The sequence below is a fragment of the Filicampus tigris genome, chromosome 19 (assembly GCF_054856515.1).
Source record: "Filicampus tigris isolate MCC_2025a chromosome 19, RoL_Ftig_1.0, whole genome shotgun sequence".
Classification (NCBI taxonomy): Eukaryota; Metazoa; Chordata; class Actinopteri; order Syngnathiformes; family Syngnathidae; genus Filicampus; species Filicampus tigris.
Window position 1 is genome coordinate 13148553 of NC_141235.1, and position 19109 is coordinate 13167661.

The 19109-nt window shown below is 41.0% G+C and overlaps 1 protein-coding gene across 2 annotated transcripts in view; it reads left to right on the forward strand.

The window, feature by feature from the left end:
* The window catches only part of jmjd1cb (jumonji domain containing 1Cb), a 121732-nt gene that overhangs the window by 85825 nt on the left and 16798 nt on the right, over positions 1 to 19109 (forward strand). For both annotated transcript variants that reach the window (XM_086016628.1, XM_086016629.1), the window contains 12 exons: positions 5950 to 6055; positions 6186 to 6310; positions 6452 to 6595; positions 9428 to 9469; positions 10443 to 10713; positions 10923 to 11468; positions 11547 to 11886; positions 12390 to 13341; positions 13425 to 13622; positions 14248 to 14420; positions 14511 to 14673; positions 16239 to 18600. In XM_086016628.1, the coding sequence (XP_085872754.1) occupies positions 5950 to 6055; positions 6186 to 6310; positions 6452 to 6595; positions 9428 to 9469; positions 10443 to 10713; positions 10923 to 11468; positions 11547 to 11886; positions 12390 to 13341; positions 13425 to 13622; positions 14248 to 14420; positions 14511 to 14673; positions 16239 to 18600 (5422 nt within the window). The remainder of the gene's footprint in view (positions 1 to 5949; positions 6056 to 6185; positions 6311 to 6451; positions 6596 to 9427; positions 9470 to 10442; positions 10714 to 10922; positions 11469 to 11546; positions 11887 to 12389; positions 13342 to 13424; positions 13623 to 14247; positions 14421 to 14510; positions 14674 to 16238; positions 18601 to 19109) is intronic.

The window sequence follows — 19109 nt, forward strand, 5'->3', positions numbered from 1 at the left end:
ACTGAGAGCAACAATGTTAGCAATAAAAGTCAATGTCTAACATCTGAACAAATTTCAATATGATACTGCATCAGGTCTCCTCATCAGTAAACCTTGAGAGTCCAGAGGATTTTGTTTTGCGTTGCGGTCTGTGGCTCAGGGATGAACTGCTCAAGCTTCAAGTTGAGCAGTCATCTGGTAATGCATGAATGCAGATCATTCATTTACTGAAACAGCTGAAAGATCTTCAGGGCAGTTGAAAACCTCCGTTGCATTGCCACTGGATTTGAACAGATTCCACCTACCGGTACTTGCAACAATTTTAGGATGTTGTTAAGTAAAACATATTTTGACGCTGTCAACAATTGCTACCGGTAGCTTTGCTGTGGTTACTAGGTTGGATTGGAGTGTTAACGTTTAACAGCGCAATTAAGTGCATGAGTGATTGATTACACTTTTCACAGAAGTCTGGATTCAACCACGTTAAAGCAAAGAACATCCAACTTTTAATAGCAAAATAGCAGGACAGTTAATAAGTGCCCGAGTTCTGGAGAGAAAATCATACTTGCGAAACTGAACTTGAAGCACAGATGAATTAACTTCTGTTACAGTGTATGTCAGCCAGGAAGAGTGGCCTATAAGCTTAAAAGTATATCAATATAGTAATAAATATTTGTAATACGTTTGTAATGTTATTTGTTTGTTTTCACAGTAGAGTCCTGACTTTGACTTTTGAGGTCTGCACAATAAATGTTGTCAAAATTACATTACAGCAGACATTGAAAAAAAAAAAAAAGCTTTGCCTCTAGACAAGAAAATAAACTTTGCTGCTATACACAATTTGAATTTTAGAAATAAAATCAGTTGATTCTCGAAAGAAAGAAAATTAACTGTTCATTCATTATATTGTCATCTTTTTATAGTTTAACTCATTCACTGCCATTGACGAATTGTCTTTTCACAGTGTAGCCGTTCAATCCCAGGAACAAATTCATATTTTTTTCAATCAGGGTAAAAGAGGATCTTAAAATGTCTGGCAGTGAATGTCAATAAATCCCTTGCTTCAGTTCCCTGGGACTAACCTGCACAAAATATTTGCTTGAAAGTTCCTCCTCAAATGAAGTAATTGATTCGCAAACTGTTCTGCTAAGAAAAAAAATTCAATCCTTGCATATAAACAATTATTTAGCGTCAAATAAAACTGGAGCAACAAGATGCTTGCATTTGAACAGTAAAAAGCACTTCTGTGTGGTGAGATGCGCATTTTCTGTTTTTTAAGCTTGCTTGTGTTTCCCCCTGACATTTTAATCATTGATTGCTCTTGTGGTAACATTCATTGTAACCATCAACCTTTGAGAAATGTAACCACACTTGACAGTTTCAGTCTCTGGCCATGATTGTCAAACACTAGGCGCACCAACTTTGCAGTCAACGGTTTTGTGCTAAATGTGTAAGATTTGTGCGTTAGCTACTTATTTCTGTCATCCATTGAAAACGCCTGCTGTTCCCTGATGGAAAAATGTACTGTAGTTGGCAAAAGAAAATATGACATCATCCCTCTATCCCTCTTCAGTAGGGTTGGGCATCGTTTGAATTTGGACGATTCTGGTTCCGATTCCCGTTCTTTGATTCGATTCCGGCTCTTAAAAAAAAGAAAAATCACATGAACTTCTCTGTTCTTCAATTTCATGAACTTTTTACTATTTGTGAACTTTACCATGGATTACTCAAGGGGCTGTTTTTAACCAGTATATTTATTTTAATACATTATTTTCTATTACTATTTAGTATTATTTTTCACAAGAGCTTTATTTTTGAAATTGTTCAAGACAATACAATAATGCAGCTGTTACTGAAAGCATGCTAATGACAACCAATTGATTGGCTAACCTTGTCTTGCTTTAGAAAGAAAATACATATGACAAACACAACGCTGCATTTTAAGGGCAAGCAAGGAAAGTCTATCTAATCTAAGCAGTCTATGTAACCATATGATGTATCCCGTCTGTACAGTATTTATGTATAATGCTGCAGCTGCGTATGCTATAAGCTAAATATTAGCTGGATATGTGTATTTGTGTGTTGAACTTGTTGGCTCAATGTTGCCATTAGATGTACTTAGCCGATTCTGACTTTTGGGTCATAAGCTGCATGGCGTCAGTTCTATGGCTAGGCGTCGGCCTAATGAGCCAGCCGGGCCGGCCCGGACAGGATCACAGACCCCGCGAAGGGCGACTGCTGCCACCGCGGTGTCCCAGCGACTACCGCCGCTGTGGATATCCGTGGGAAGGGCCGGGCGCACGCCCATAGTCGCCGCCGCCGCGGCCCGTGCTTGCCGGCAGGTATAAAGCGAGCGGAAGGGCTGACGGATCACGGCAGCTCGAGTGGGGGCGAGCTTCGTTCGTAGCTCTTCCGCACGGTTAACTAGGAATCAAAACTTAGCACCGACATTCTAAACTCCGGGAGAACCGGAATGATGGATCCGGTTCTACTCGATTCCGGGTTTTCGGTGCCCCTCTTCAATCATATTCATTCAAAGTAAGAATGACCAAACTTTTACATTAGTGTCACAAATGCATTAAGTGTAAATCGATTAGTAATGCTGAGAGTGTGAAACGCTCCGATGTTGAGTGTACGTTAGTAAAACCTCACTTCTCTGAGCCTTCAAAGCCACTGACTTGCTCAAGCCGGTCCTGTGCTGGCGGCATCACTTCGAAGTCCGAATAGGTGGGGCTCTGACAGTACATAGAATGTCGTCCTTTCGTCCGTTCTAAAGAGACTTAATTATTTTGCCTCCAGCTCTTTTGACTGTTTGAAGCTGTTCCTCTACCTTTTTGCAAGTGAATAAAATATTAATGAGGGAGCTTCCGCCCAATGACTCTTGTTGACAGAGAGGCCTTTCTGCAAGGCATCTTTACGACTGTCATTGTGCATTCCAAAAGAATGATACTATTTGTGGTTTGGGCATAAAAACACAACAAACGGTTTAAGAAGGGCTGCCGATATTGGGCCTGAGTAAATCATAGTCATAGGTGGTATGGCATGACTCCTTCTTGTGACTAGCTCCATTCAGAAGTTTGCATCGCTCAAATGGAAGATAAGTTGCAATAATTTTTGTCATTTCAGAAATATATACACAAGCGGAAATGTTCTTCCTGCAACCCCTCATTTTGTCTGTGCTACGCTGGCATCGCTTTACGTGCTAGTTTGCACCTGCCTTTCAGATGCACTGTTTAAAGAGCAAAAATCAGCCGGCACACATCGTCTTAGTTTTGCTAAATCTCATTGCGCAAGCTAAAATAATAAATTTGTGTCTACTGACGTACGGCAAATTACGAATTGGGTACAAATTTGACAAACACAGTCCTGGTTGTGCCTGGTTTGTAGATCAGCTTCAACTAATTTATCCATCTATTTGTGTGGTGTTGGACCGCTGCTTTACGCATTGAGTGAGTCTCATAAAATATGCCTAAACCTTGCTTATCTGAGGTCTTGTGCGACATTTTGCACGACAGGACACTTAAGACGCAACGTTTTTGGTCAATAAAATACACAACGTCAAGTAAAAAAGACTTCAGACGTTCCACCTACTTTACCGTTGTACTGTGATTTTGGTCAGACATTCAAAGTCTTCACCATGCCAGTAATAAAACAGTATAACCTTGAAAGAAAGTAGACTTGATTTGCAAGTTGGCAGACCAGTTCAGATGATTGATTCTTTTATTCAGGTCAGACAATTGCCAATAGACCAGCCTGAGTCTTGGCACAGCTCTGCTGAGCAAATCAATATGTTGCATTAGTGCATGTAAAACAGATTAAACTAAACAGATCTTTCTGCGAAATGAATTGATACCAAACATTAATTTTGTCCTGTTCTGACAGAGAAGGTCCATTTTGTGAAACAATTCAGCCACGTAATAATCTGGTGTTATGGCTGAGAATTATAACGCGTTCAGTTCATAACGACAAACTGTAAAAGTGCACAAAATATATGTATAGGATACTAACTTCCACAAGGCTACATTCCAGCATGCTATTTTTAGTCTGTATGCTTGGTTTTAATATAGAGCTGAAGAAAGATGAAAAAGTAGAACACTGCAGAGGGAGAGACACTGGAGGCTGAAATGAAAGCCAGACTTGGCCTAATCTGTTCTTCCTGCCACTCGCTTCCCCCCAGCCCTTTCTTGAGTCCTACAGCTTTGCGTTGTTATATGAATTGCCTAAAAACGGAAACATTGTTTTACAAATATGACTCGGCTTGTCTTTTCGAGCAATTTTCACATTTTCCCTCTGAATTTTCCCAACTACTGTATGTACCGCCCTTCACCAATTAGAAACCTAGATTTTGTTTGAATCCATCCATTTTCATACAGTATGAGTAAAACTATTGGAGGGTGGGACTGAGAGATGTGTTTTGCTACCCTATTAACTCATTCACTGCCATTGACGAATTTACTTGTCTTTTCATGGTCCGGCCATTCAATCCCAGCAACTTTTTAATATATTTTTAAACGTTTTCAAACATTTGGGTAAAAGAGGGTCTGAAAATGTCTGGCAGTGAGTAAGTTAAATTGAATTTTCCAACAATAAACATTGCCGAATGTCTAACCTCAGTGGTTAAAGCCAAGAAATTGAAATGGTCTGATTGTTCTAATACTTTGAGGTGAGTGTAAATTATCCTCTCGCAGCTCACTTTGCAGAGTGCACACTGTTTTTTTTTTCTCTTTTAAATCTTGTATACTTACTATTTTCCGTCATTTATTATGGAATGCATTTGCCTCCATTTTGGTTCGGTCAGTCTAGTTTCTGTTGTTTCTATCTGTTCTTCGTGACACCTTCATCTTCACCACCTTTGCTTGAGTCCTACATCGTTTGTTGTCATATGAAATGCCAGAACACTGAAAAGTAGTTCACAAAAATTAATTTTGTATCATGAATTTGACAATTTTAGAACCCCTTTACCCTTACAATGTTCCAACTGTGACCATTGTGTGTGTACATTGCTTCAGATTACTTGGAAATCAATGAACTTTGATTTCAGATCAATATTTTTTTTTAGCAATTATGATTCAAAAGTGATTCATAAACTTAATTTCCTTTCTAAAGTAACCACAACAAAATCATGTGCACAAAAAATCTCAATGTGGTAAATGTGGTTTGGTTTTCTTTTTGGCACTGGGTTCTTTTGTGTCAGTGTCTTTATTGTACTGGCACCATAAAATGTATTTAAGAGATGAGTCGTTGGTGTTACTATTGCGTAACCGAAGTAATTTCTTAACATTGATCATGCTGTAGGCCAGGGATGGGCAATGTAAATGCTGGAGGGGGCCACATTTTCATCAGTGTTACTCGGGGGCCACAAACTTTCTAACCAGATGTTTGACAAAAGTGCCATTTGAAGTATGGACAAAATACATGCATATCCGTAAAATATGTGCTCTTAATATATTTAATTTTTCGGAATACATTTCTAAATGCTTGTAGATAATAAAAAAAAAAATCCACAGCAAAGGGTTAGAAGGAAATAACAAAATAAATTCTGTGATTTCCCCCCCCCCCCCCCCCACTGCACTTTTTTTCTTCAAAAATGTTATAATTAATCCAGCGGCCACTCAGGCTGTGTGGCCCACAGGCCATCAGTTGCCCATCCGTGTTGTAGGCTATGTTATTTATCATGCAAGCACACAATTTATTGAGAATGGCTATGTGTGAATCTAAATATGTATAGATAATGCATATAAAATCTCTATATAATCTTTTATAGTTACATGTCTCCTTCTTATCTTTTATCTGATATTATTAGTATCATTGTTTTTATCACTTTTATTACTCACCAGGGTGACTGTGTTGTCTTGCATAATAAAAGTGCCAATGAAGCAGCGTCAATCATTAAATTGCCATTCAAGATATAGACTGTTGCTAATATGTTTTTGACAAACTGACATATTGTGTATTTTGTTCATCTTTCAGGATGAGGTGGACAGTCAGAGTCCAGTGTTAAGAGATAATCCTCAGCTTCATGAGGAATTGAAGGGTTGGCTCAAAGACCAGAAAGTGCAGGAAATTTTTATGCAAGGTAAGATGGCGAAATATGTGCTCCATTCCCAAAAACCTTTGTGCCTTACAACGCAAGAAGGAATTATAGGAATTATATTCCTTCTTTTTTACGAAAATATTATTTCACACACTTTTTGTCCCCTTTTCAGGTCCTTATTCATTGAATGGCTACCGTGTGCGTGTATACAGACAAGACTCGGCCACCCAGTGGTTCACAGGCATCATTACACATCACGACCTCTTTAGTCGAAACATGGTCGTTATGAACGATCAGGTACACTCACATCCATCCATTTATTTTCTATACCGCTTGTCATTCCACCTCCAATTTCAACTTACTGATGAGGACCTCATCGAAAAAAAACAAAAAAACATAAGTTTGAGTAACCATTCTGGTCTAAATTGTTATTTTTAGGTGCTCGAGCCTCAGAATGTGGATCCATCCATGATTCAGATGACCTTTCTGGATGATGTGGTTCACTCTCTACTGAAAGGAGAAAACATAGGCATTACCTCCAGACGAAGGTCGCGATCAAGTCAGAATAACAATTCTGCGCATGTGAGTAAATCAACCTACATCCAAAGCTGTTTAGTATATTAAGATTTCCCTGTTGAGAAAAATCTGTATTGCAGTTTTAAATCTATATAAGTAAATAGTCACAGTAAAAAAATATGAAAAGATCAAAACTATTACAGTATACGCAAACGTGTGCATGACTTATACTTAATAGGTTGAAAACATAGTCAGGTTTGGATCTTGGGGCAGGTCATCTTCCTGTGTGGGGTTTTGTGTTCTCCCCATATATAGAGTAGGTGTATGCTGCCTCTTGTCCACAGTCAGCTCGGATAGGCCCCAGATCAAAAATTATATACTGTACATATACAGTTACAAGGAAAGGTGTGTGAGCCCCTTGTAATAATAATAATCCTTATTAGATGGTTGCATTAATTGGTCATAAAATGAGATCTTTCACTTCAATGGAAACATTGCCTCGATTAGCAGATGGTTTGGTTGGCAAACAGTTTTACAGAATTAATCTGTAAAGAGGTTCCACTGTAATTCCAAAGGGTTGGCATGCTTTTTATTTCACCAGTATTTTCATTTTTTTTTTGTGTGTGTATAATAAATCTTAATTGGATGTAAGAAAAATCAAAAAGCCAATAGGTGTGTCTATAATCGTGTTGACTTTAGTGGTTTGCTTTGTTAAAAGGTTCATCCTCGAGCAATTGGTTAACCTCCAAATCTTTTCTCACACAGTTACAGACTAAATTTGACTTTTGTCCGCTGTCAAGTGCTGTAGGTTCTCACTAGAAAGTTACAGGACAAAAAGCTTACAAGTCTAATTTTTGCTTTGTTTGGTGCAACCTGAGTGTTTAGGAAAAAGTAAATACATTTTAGAAAGGTATCATATGGTGCGCCAAAGCTACAGTTGGAAGAGGGTGGAGACAAAGCTTCGCTTTATGACCCTTATATGCTGTCATAGAAAAGGTATTCCTAAACTTAAAAAATAAATAAATAAATAGAACTGGCGGAAACGGACTTTTGACAGTTTTAGGGCATCTGACAGGTAATAAAAAGAAGAAAAAAAGTTTTTCCCCCCACTAGGGGAAACAAGCTTCTTACAGTAATAAATAAATTAATAAACAAATAAAGAGATGTTTTCATCATCTTTTTTTTTTTTTTTTACTGGCGGGAATGAGCTTTCATATGCATCCTGTGTCCTGGCCTCAGCCACAGGTACTCAGAACTAATGAAAATCTTATTTTGATGTATTTTGTTGCTATTGTAACATATGATTTCGGAGCCAATTGGTATTTTTATTTATTTACATGCATTTAGGTAATACAGTATGTATTTTGTGTATTAATTTGGGGATTACGCATATCATTTTATATTTATTACTACGCTGCAATATTATATTGTGTTTGAGTACATAATATTTACATCATGTTTAAATATTTGTTCCTATTTGAATTGCTTTGTTGCTGTGCATTTGATGAGCGCGTGAGGAAAAAAGTGAGGGATGTGTATTAGAGCGAGTACGTTCATGTTGGAAGAAGTTGAATAAAGAAGCAGCTGAACACTGTCCTGCCAATTTGGTTCATATTAGCAAGAGAGACAGCAGAAAAATACATCACAACTAAACATAATTGTAACCCGCCACACCTCCAAAGACGGGTGAGAACAACTTTTAAGCATTACGCTTTTCTTATCGAGACCGGTTTCTGTCAGTCGTTAGCGAAACAGGAGTCCCTCAGTGACAGACTGAAAAGCTCTGTCGGTATTTACTCACTTACTGATGATTCTGGTGACGGACAAAAACCCACTTCCGTCAGTGTCCATTCATTTTTGCAACAATAAAGCACACATAACAGAGTTTGTTACAGTATCTTAATGGTACTCGACAATAAGCTTGTGATAAATTTCATAGTAAGGTTTAAATTTTTCACAGAACACTTCGCAAAATGATGTCCGCTGATAGTGTAGTGGTACACACGCCTGAGTTGTGTGCGGGCAGCGTGGGATCGATTCCCGCTCAGTGACAGTGTCTATGTGTGCCCTGCGACTGGCTGGCGACCAGTTCGGGGTGTAGTCTGCCTTCGCCCATTGACGGCTGGGATAGGCTCCGGCAACTTCCCGCGACCCTATATAGGATAAGCGCTTTGGAAGATGACATGACATGACACTTCGCAAAATGGCTGCTACGAAAATTCAAGCTAAATTAGTTGTTGTGCTAAGGTCAATCCACGAGCGTATGTGTGGACAGACATGGATGGAAATGCAACATTTTAGACCTGTTCCCGTTCAAAGAAACAAACCCAAGAGTACAAATACTTTCTATTGTTGGCCATTGCTCGAGAGAAAGATAAAAAAGCTAAATAGTGGGTGCTAGTCATGTTGTTAATAAGCTATTGTATTTTTGTTTGGCTTGTTTGATAGTTTGGGCCGTTATTCAGTATTTTTGTAATGTGGTCAAAATGTGTTTGTCAAAATTATCACATCTATTATAATTTCTTAATAAATATGAATCATCATTGATTTAAAAAAAACAAAGTGACTAGAACTAGGTAAAAGCCTTGTGTAAAATCTTTTTTAGTTTTCGTTGACTAAAACTGGACATAATCATCACATTTAAATATGACTAAAATGTGACCAAGATTAATAAGTATTGTTATTCAAAAGTTGAAGACGAAAAAATGGCTGCCAAAAACAACACTTATGTTCAATCATATGGCTTGTCTTTAGTCAAAAGCTAATTGGTTTACCTTTCTATCAAGTGATTAATTGTTTTCACTGTCTTAATAAATGTCTTTGTCCCACATTTTCATTTGGTTGATTTCACTCTTATTTGTTTGTGTGTGTTTGTTTTACTTTGTTTACATGTTAAAGATGGCAGGAGGGAGACCCGGCGGGACCACTGGCAACACTCAGGTACTACACCCACCTGTCACCACTACTCCCAAGCTCCTTGCATCCACCCTCATGTTCACACGTGCGCTTTGTTGACTTCATTAGGGAGTTACACTGTTGTCAATGCTAACTTTATCCTTCTCCTGTCTGTACACCTCACAGTGGCAATTTATGGTCAATCAGGGTTTACTGTTCCAAATGGTCCTTGTGACACTTAGTTTAACTGTGGTATTTAATTGTAGTTTAACTGTGGTATTTAATTGTCCAGTAGCCAGACAACAGCGACAAAGTTCATTGCTGAGTTTCAAATTACCTACTTCTGCTACAGTAAATAAAAAAATAATACTATAAGAACTAGGTGTGCTTTGCCACAGCGTACATCCAGAACATGGCCAAATGATTCTCACTATTCATTGTTTGACCCCCAAATGTTTTTTCATGTTAATTATTGACTTATCCAGGACAGTTTATCCAGAAAATAACCTGCTCTCTCAATCTGTTGTCAAATGTTGCTCATAGCTTTCGATACAGATCAGATAGAGCTTGGCTCGGTAATGATTGCAATGTACACACAATGAGTGGCATCATGACAAATACTGCGGTCTCCAAAACGACTGGCAATGATTACACAGACTTTGAATAACTGCAGGACAATCTTGGTAAGATGCCTGACAAGAAAGTGCAGAAAATACAGGACATTCAGACTGGTCAGTATAATGAAAAAATCGAGAGTCTCAAAGGGGCTTTGTTATTCTCCAAGTGAGGGTTAAACATCACTGGATGTGGAGTCACAGGGATAGTTACGGGCTTCTGTTTTGGACTGAGTGACAGCGAAAGAAGCACATAAAGAACTTAATTGTACCCAATATACTGTATGTTACTACAATTTAGAGGTTTTTGTAATATCTTAAGTTGTACTTTAGTGGTTATGTTGGTTACATCTGGACCCTGATTTTGCTAATGAAGGATGTTTCCCACTCTTCCATTCTTACAGAGTCACTATACGCGAGCCCAAGCAAACAGCCCCCGTCCAATCATGACATCATCGGGCCCCAACCCAAAAGGTTCCCAAGGGGCACTGGCCTCCCAACAGCAGAGTCAATCACTGCAAAGCCAGCAAACATCCAGCCAATCGCACCATTCTCCCAGTGGCAACGGACGGGAACAGAGAGAACAGCGCAACTCTCGTTCATCCCGGAGAAAAGGATCCGATAGCAGCGTTGCCGAGGAGGACAGGGACAGGAGAGAAGAAACTGTCAGCAAAGGTGAGGCCCTCCCTGACAAAAGCCTCTTTTGCCGTTTTGATGTTTTTCTCGGATTGTGCACATGAACAAATCAGAAATAACCCTAGAAAATGGTGAAATATAGATTTCTAGGAATGATATGTACTATACATGCTAAGAAAGGCGCTATGATATGATTTTTTTTTTTTGTCGAAGTCTCTTTTCTAATCTTTTTTATTTTCTTCCTGCAGACTCTAAGTCGAAGGCCAAACAGACAGTAAACAAACGCAGAAAGGGCGAGGATGATGAGAAGAAAGTAGGTCTCAAGAGACTGAAGACGGACATGACATCTGACTTCTCAGAGAGCAGTGACTCTGAAAACCCGCACAAGAGGATGGCCCATTCGTCATGCTCCTCTTCGTCGTCCTCATCGTCATCCTCTTCCTCCTCTTCCTCTTCCTCGTCCTCAGAGCCAAACTCTGAGAATGAATTAAAGACTCGCAGCAGTGATGTGAAATCAAATGTTTCCAAAATGGAGGACGAGGAGAAGACACTAATGCAGGCTGCCAAAATGACTGATTCCTCATCTCACATTGCTTGCCTGTCCCCGTGGGCGGACCTTCAATCTACGGAGGACAGCAAGAAGGCTGTTACGGAAACAAGCAAAATGATCACAAAAGAGGAGGAGGAATTGGTGGCAGTGACGCAGATCACACAATCTCCACGGCAACAGATGACTCTTATGTCTGACACTATCCAGGCTACTGTAATAGAGAGTAGCAAAAACACTGTGAAAGGTAAATTCGAGTTCTTCATCTCAGCTCTCAACTTTCTGATGATTGTAACTTATTAACCAGCTGTATTCTTTTTCTTAGTCTCATCTCGATGTCAGACACCTTCCTCGTCCCACCTCCATGGCAGTGGCGTGATTGACATCACAGATGATGCACAGGCCACCGTGCATCAAGAAAGCTCAGAGGCTGTATCAGCTCTTCTTGCCTCGCAGAAGGCGGAGTCTACAGCCCTCTCACCTTACCTCACCTTGCATCCATCCCCCGTCTCCTCGCCTCCAGTCCCCCCTTCACCTTCGCCCTCGGAAGGTGGCCGAAGGACAGAAATTGACCCTGCCGTGCAGCAGGCTCTAATAGGCGGCGGCATGACAACAGGCAGGAGCTTGAACAACAAAATAGACTTTTCGTCTTCTGAGGTTATCAGGTGAGAACAGAATGGAATGTGCTTGAGTTGTTCCTAAATGGTATCAGATTGTAAATTTCTGCGGAAGACTAAACATCATAAATGGGAGGCTACTAAAAGATTCCGACTTTTATTCCGTTTATATTTTTTGTTGTAGATTTACATAAAAACATTGCAGTACAATGAAGCATCTGAGGCTGAACATAATGCATTGCATGACGCTGGTATTTGTTCAAAACAAATATACCCATAGAAAATAAAAGTCTATGTCAAACTGACACCATCGTGAATACAATGTCATGTAACTTCCGATATATTTTCCTTTGCTTCTCTTTTTATGCTGTACTTTATTTCTTCTTTTGCAATCAGTAATTTTAGTGTTCCGGATTCAATTACCGGTAGATATTTGTTGTTCACAATGTGTTGATGTCTTTTTTTTATGGCATGCTAAGAACAAAAGATATGATGATGATGACATTTATAATTACATAAACACATTTGAAATCCTTTTTGTCTTTTTCCAGACCTGTCACATCAATGGCTGATAATATCATGCTGCTAGACAAGGAAAAATCCGTCATCCCCCATCCTTTTCTTCATCAACATCACCAAGAGCAGCATACGCAGCAACAACAACAACAACAACACTACACGTCTGGCATCAAGAGTCCATCGTTATCCGAGGAGCAAAGCAAACAGCAGCAGCTCCACCCTGACCAGATGAACACAGTCCTTTCCACTGACTTGCCAAAAACCAAAATCAACCCTAACCCAGCCCCCTTAGACTCCATGAAACAAAAAGCCCAGCACCCCAACAACACTCAGAGCCACCCCTACCCTAGCACGAGTCCAGCCGACCATATCAAGTCGAAGCCCCATTTAGGCCTAGTGGATATCTCAAAACCTAAACCCAATACCTCTCCAGAGGTCTCTAAACATAAAATGCCAAGATATTGTAATACCTCCTCCCCTCCATGTTTGTCCAGTAAAGTAGAAACAGCTGATCTGCCTCGATCTGGTTTTAAGCCAATACCAGCTCACTCAGAGTCAGGTGGGGGCAGTACTATCAGCAGCACCAAGAGCCCTCTAATTATCGATAAGAATGAGACATTCACTGTTTACAGGGACCCAGCTCTGATCTGCTCAGACAATGAAAACTCTTCCTCCGCCACCGTCTCCTCTAACCACGTGGCGACATATCTCCATCCTCACCTACACGGCCTCCACTCACCGTCTCCCCACTCCCCTTGCCTCACCCCTTCGTCCCACCCACATGCTGCCTCTCACCTCCTTGCTCCCCCTCACACCTCTGCCTTACCCCACCCACACCTTCTACCCCCTGGGGTTCTTTCAGCCATGCCTCCTCCTCACACAGCATCTCTCCTGGGGGGTCACCCACAGATGGACTCTCCTGGAGCTTTAGGTCACCTTGCCCTACCTCACCCAGGAGCTGCACACCAGCAGCAGTTCCTACAGGTCTGCCTCAAGGGTCTTAGATTTGATGTTATTCTTTTCCGAGTTTTCCATTGGTCGACTAAAAGAATTTTGCATGTTTTCAGGGTCAGGGAGCCCCTCCTCCCCCTCTGCTCACACAGCCTCATGCTGGAGCGGCAGGTTTGGGCCTCTACCCCATCATTTGGCAGTATCCCAATGGAACACCAGGTTCCTACCAACAAGGGCTCAACCTACCCCCCACAGCTAAATGGGTTCACCCTGAAAATCCTGTTGCTGTTAATTCTGAAGTGTCTCTCCGAAAGGTATTTGGATTTTTGGGGAATGTCTGTATCTTTCATTGAGTTTTTTAAAATGGAGGGCTTTGTGTTACCTTGACCTGACATTTATTATGCACAATATTATATTCATCCTCTCTCGAGATTTCTTTTGTGGGACTTTATGTCTTCAGTTTTGTCTTCAATTCTTTCTCTTTCACTCATCCCTTGGGTTATTTTGGCACCATCCTTCTCAGCCTCTGAACACGTAGTAGAGATCTATGCTCTTGAGAATTCATGCTCCAACACTCTTGCAGAAGTCACCAGACTAAACATCAGTGACTCACTTCCACCAGTAGCCTTACATACCTTATTCTATTGTCGCCGTTACTAGTCAGGTCCTGTTTTGAAACAAATTGTGTGATTGTGTCTTTTGTGCCACCACTCTCCTCTCCCGTGAGCAACAGTCAATAGCGTCCGTGCGTAAGCTCGTGCTAATAATAAAAACTGATCAGAAATGGTACGCAAGTGGACCGCACCGAACATGCCACACCGAAACGTATTAAAACACTCACGTATACTGTTATTTTCAATCGAAAGGAAACATCAAGAATTCTTATTTCCAAACTTACATTCTGATCCTTTATTTTTCAATGCGTTTTCCCATGTCCAGAACACAGCCAGCCCATGGTTGCACCAAGCTGTTGGTAGTGCAAGTGACAGTTTGGGTTTGCTGAGTCACGTTCCTGTACGGCCAGCCAGTGCTGATCCCCACCGCCCTTCTGTTAAAATCAACACACACGCTAGCCCACCACTGTCAAAGATCAGTGTGGACATTCGTAAAGAGTGAGTCAACTTCGTCATGATGTGCCATCAAGCTAATTATGTGAAAAGCACAATTTATCATTTAACAACATCTTACTTTTCTTTTTTTAGAGATGTGGATAAGAGAGGCTTTGTGGATCCGATAAGAACCTTGACGTTGGCCCATCTGAAACCAGAACCAACGGACAGTAACAGGAGCATCACCGGGAAAGATGCACAGCTTCACCGCCTCTACTTGGACCCCCACAGCAAGGCACGGCTGGCTAATACACAGGTAAACTACTCTCAAACACAAATTAATTGCGGGCAAACTTTAAATCAGTTTAGTGTTGAGTGATGTTATTCATAACAATACTGATTACATTTATCGTTAAGGATCTCATTAGATTTTGTCTCATGAGTTGGGCATATCTTCTTTCTACTCTGTAAAAAGACAAGTTATATTACTGCATGAGTGAACGACACTGCCTCCACGAAGGTCAATGTACAGAACAAAAGCAGCACATAACACTTTTTCACTTTAAATTCAAGGTAAACACGGATGACAGCACAAAAGCTGACTGCAAATTCCACACTGCAAAATTGTATAAGAAGAGTGAAGCTCAGCACTTAAAATACAAGCAATTTGATTAAAAATGTGAAGAAATTCAGTTAGAGACATACCTTGGAGAGACCACAACTGCTTAATTAAGAAGACAACCCATGTAGTACTGGGAGGTTAATAAAGTTATAAAACTATTTCGAGAGGATTTTCAATTCATTTTTTTATTATTAAAGGCATGTTATATTAGAGTGAAACTTATGCCATGTTCAAAAACGTTGCTTTGTGTTTTTGAATCATATTTTATTGAATGAAAAAAAATCACAATTGCAAGACCTATTTGCACTATAAACTATTGTACTTGGCATCAGGGAGTACTCACATCTTCTCGTACTGAAAAGCTGCAAAGTGGTCATACAGCCCTTTATATTCACACTATGCACTTCAGTCTGAATTAAATCTGTCGTATTCACGTGCAAAATACGTAAAAATACTGACTACATTATATTCCCCTTGTAAGTGAATCTACAAGCATAACATAGTTGCACATACAGTATATGATGCCCTCTTGTTCGATCACGCCCAAATTAATTACCGCTAATTTTAGGTATGCAAACGCACCTCTGTTCATTTATTCATTATTTATTTTGACCACGTAGCTACACACCACTTACAGTACATGCACTCCTGGTTATTAACCTGTTTTCTGGTTAATTTAAAAAGTAAACTAATTAGTACTGTCAAGCAATTGAAATGTTTTAGCAAATTAATCGGTAAATTTTCCATAATTGATCGCGATTAGTTGGATTTTTCAACTACAATTTTTTACGAAGCTTGTAACAGATATTTACTTGAGTAAAATCTTGGAATTAATGTGGAAAAAAATATATACTGTATATATATTTCGATTCAAAACCGTTGTAGTAGCTTTCTTTGATCCTAGAATATGACTATTTTTCTGTAAAATACAACTGTTGAACGATACACCAAAGATGTACAACTAGTATGGTATTTGAATTTGGCTTTTCAAAGTGCGCAAATTATTTTTGATTTCTCCAATGACCTGTCGGGCAACTTTTTAAAGTCCAAATCTATGTAAAAGTCTGTTTTTGCGACAGTGACTCACCTCTAAGTGTTGTTGCAAAGTGAGCAGAGGTCAGCTGGCACAGGAAGTAAATAAAACTGAGTTAACTGAGTTAATTTTTTTGAACGCTTTATAAAATGTAAATTCATCTCCATCATTATCGCTTTAACTTTGACAGCCCTAAAACTAACATATAACATGGTATCTTTCCAAGGATGCTGTTCAGGCGGCGGACCGAGCCAGTAAATACAAAGAGGAGAATCGTCAAATTCTGAAGGAGAGCATCGAAGTGGCCCCTTTCACCGCCAAAATTCAACGCTCAAGTGAACCTCAAGTGATTGATCGGGATAGAGAGAGAACCAGAGATCCCACTTTTCCTGTCAGGATACCAGCTCTTGCTTCTCTTAGCCCGAAGGCAGGCCACGCGCATCCCCATATTATCCAGCCAGAAAAGAGCAACTATTTTACCACTTTGTCCAACAGTGTTATAAATGAGCCCCCAAGACTGTACCCTTCCAAAGAGCTCAACTCTTACTATAAGAAGGTGTCTGTCGGCGCTCAAGGGGTTGTAGCCAGTATTGGCGCAGCTGTTTCAAGCCAGAATGCCCTGTCGCTAGGCAACTACAATGCCAAAGTGTCCATCTCTAGGCCACCTCCTCTAATTAAGCACCATCCAGAGGGCGGTGAGGGTCTTGCAGGGAAAATTACTGAGCAGCTCAGCCAGCAGGCTGCACTGGTCCAACATCAGCTCCACACAGGTGTAGAAAGGATGGAGCGGTGCAGCCCTGCTATTTCTCCTTCCTCTTCAATGTCTAACCACCACCCCCATCATCACCACCACCACCACCACCACCACCCTCAGCAGCAGCCACACAACCTCAGGGCAATGCCGTCTCTTCACAGAGCACCCGTCTTCCATCCTCCCACTCAGCATGCGCTTGAACGTAAAGAGGCTGCGGACAGAGAGCGAGAAAAGGAACGGGACAAGGAAAGGGAGAGAGCTGGCTATGGCGGACGTCTATCTCCACCGACTCTCACACCTATCCAGCCAGTTACCTTAGCAGCAGCTGGCAGCAAAACATTAGTCGAGCAACAAAAGCCTCCCACACTACTGCCGGAACTCAGGGATGTAAAAGGTCATGGGAATACTGCCATTGTTGCCTCAGCTGTCAGTGTGGAGAATATGACATCATCAGGTGGGTGGAGAGCTGGTCAAGACAGAAGAGCTCTCTTCTTTGGAGAGAAAGGAGTGTCAAGAGATAAGCCCCAGGCTGCAATGGCATCCGTCATTGTACGTCCACCAACGTCCATTAAGTTTGACAATCCTGCAAACAAATCTGGTGCTATGGCCCCCAAGGATTTATCATTAGGGAGACAAAAATCGGGTGAGAGTTTAAGAGATCATGGAGCGAATCGAGTTATTCAACCCAACTCCAACCTGGATGACATGTACGTGCAACATAAAAAGACCTCAATTCATGCCATGCAGGGGGCTGTGGGTGGCTGCACCATAAACTCGGTTCATAGGACTGCTGTTTCTCCATCAGTACAGAGTAGAAGTGAGGCCTCTACTCCTGAGCTGGGTTACTCTGTGTCATCTCATCATGGGCCAGGAGAGCAGCAGGTGGGGGTTGGAACACGTACCTCATCTCCAGGTGGATCTTTGCCTCCTCCTAGTCAATCTGCCGCACCACAACCCAACCCGAATCTAACCCCAAGACCTAGCCCCTGTTCTGGCACCGGTCAGGCTTACTCACCCTCTTTTGTTCACCTCAAGAAGCACAAAGCTGCACTGGCAGCAGCCCAATCTAAAAGCAATCTCTGCACTGCTTCCATGTCTGCCACAACTGGATACTCATCTGCAATGGTGGACCCCATTGACAAAACTCACAACTCCACTCCTCCACCTGTCTCGAGCCAAACGTCATCTTCAGCAGATAGCAGTTGCAGCAACTCAACAAGTGGCAGAACAACACCAGGAAAATCTAGTCCCCTGCACAATGGCCAGTCCTCTGGGCCTGCTCCAACAAGTAGCGGGCAGGCCAGTAATTACCACAAATTGAAGAAAGCCTGGTTAACGCGGCACTCTGAGGAGGATAGGAACACAACTGCTACTATAAGCTCAGTTAGTACAAAACCAGAGAAATCGCCCGGCATCAGCAACACCACAACAATGACAGAAATGATAAAACCGTGTACCGTCAATCTCAGTGCCTCCACATCCAATGAGGTGGAGCTGGGCAAGGACGCTGCAAGCAAAGGAGATCGGGACAAGCTCTCTGAGGAGAAGACAACTGGAGCAACGGTTGGGGAGGAAAGGAAAACATCCTTGTCACTAAGGCGAGGAAGCAAACGAACATATGAGTCTGCTTCAGAGAGTGGCGGAGACGACTCTGATGCCAGCGAGAGCAAGATGGAGGGCAGAGCCAAACGTCAGCCCAAACCCACCTACAAGAAGAAACAGAATGATATGGCCAAGAAAAAAGGAGACAATGAAAAGGAAGAGGATGACGTGAAACCTAACGGCATCTTTAGATCTGCTAAAGAGAAGACCAAACTCAAACTGGCCAGTAGCAGTAAGTATATAAAATGATAGTCCTCTCTTCTTGCTATTTGTAATCACAACATACAACCTTGTCTTTTTTGATAGCTTTTTAACCCTCAGGTCATGTTACAAAACAAGCCACCTTACCACCAAACAGCACAGTTGATTTCATCTTGCCATGGTCCAACTTGAAACAATCAACCTTGATATGGCGTGACATGGGCATAAGCATGACGCTGTGACCCGCCAAGGAACATGAAATTTGCATTCTTTATTTGTGCAATTGTAGCTCCTTTTGACAACAGGAGTACAATCTTTTATTCAAAGTCCCTGTAAAGTGAGATAAAAATGTCTTATAAATTTGACACACCTCAGAGAAGAGTGTTGATAACAAGCCTGTCAAATTTAAATAAATTAAATAGTATTATTTGTCTGTAAAATTGCAGTAAGTGCACCGCTCCTGTAATCCAGAGGGCCTTCAATCTCTCAAGTAATTACCATGAACAAGGCAATATGCCAAGGATATTTTATTAGGAAAAA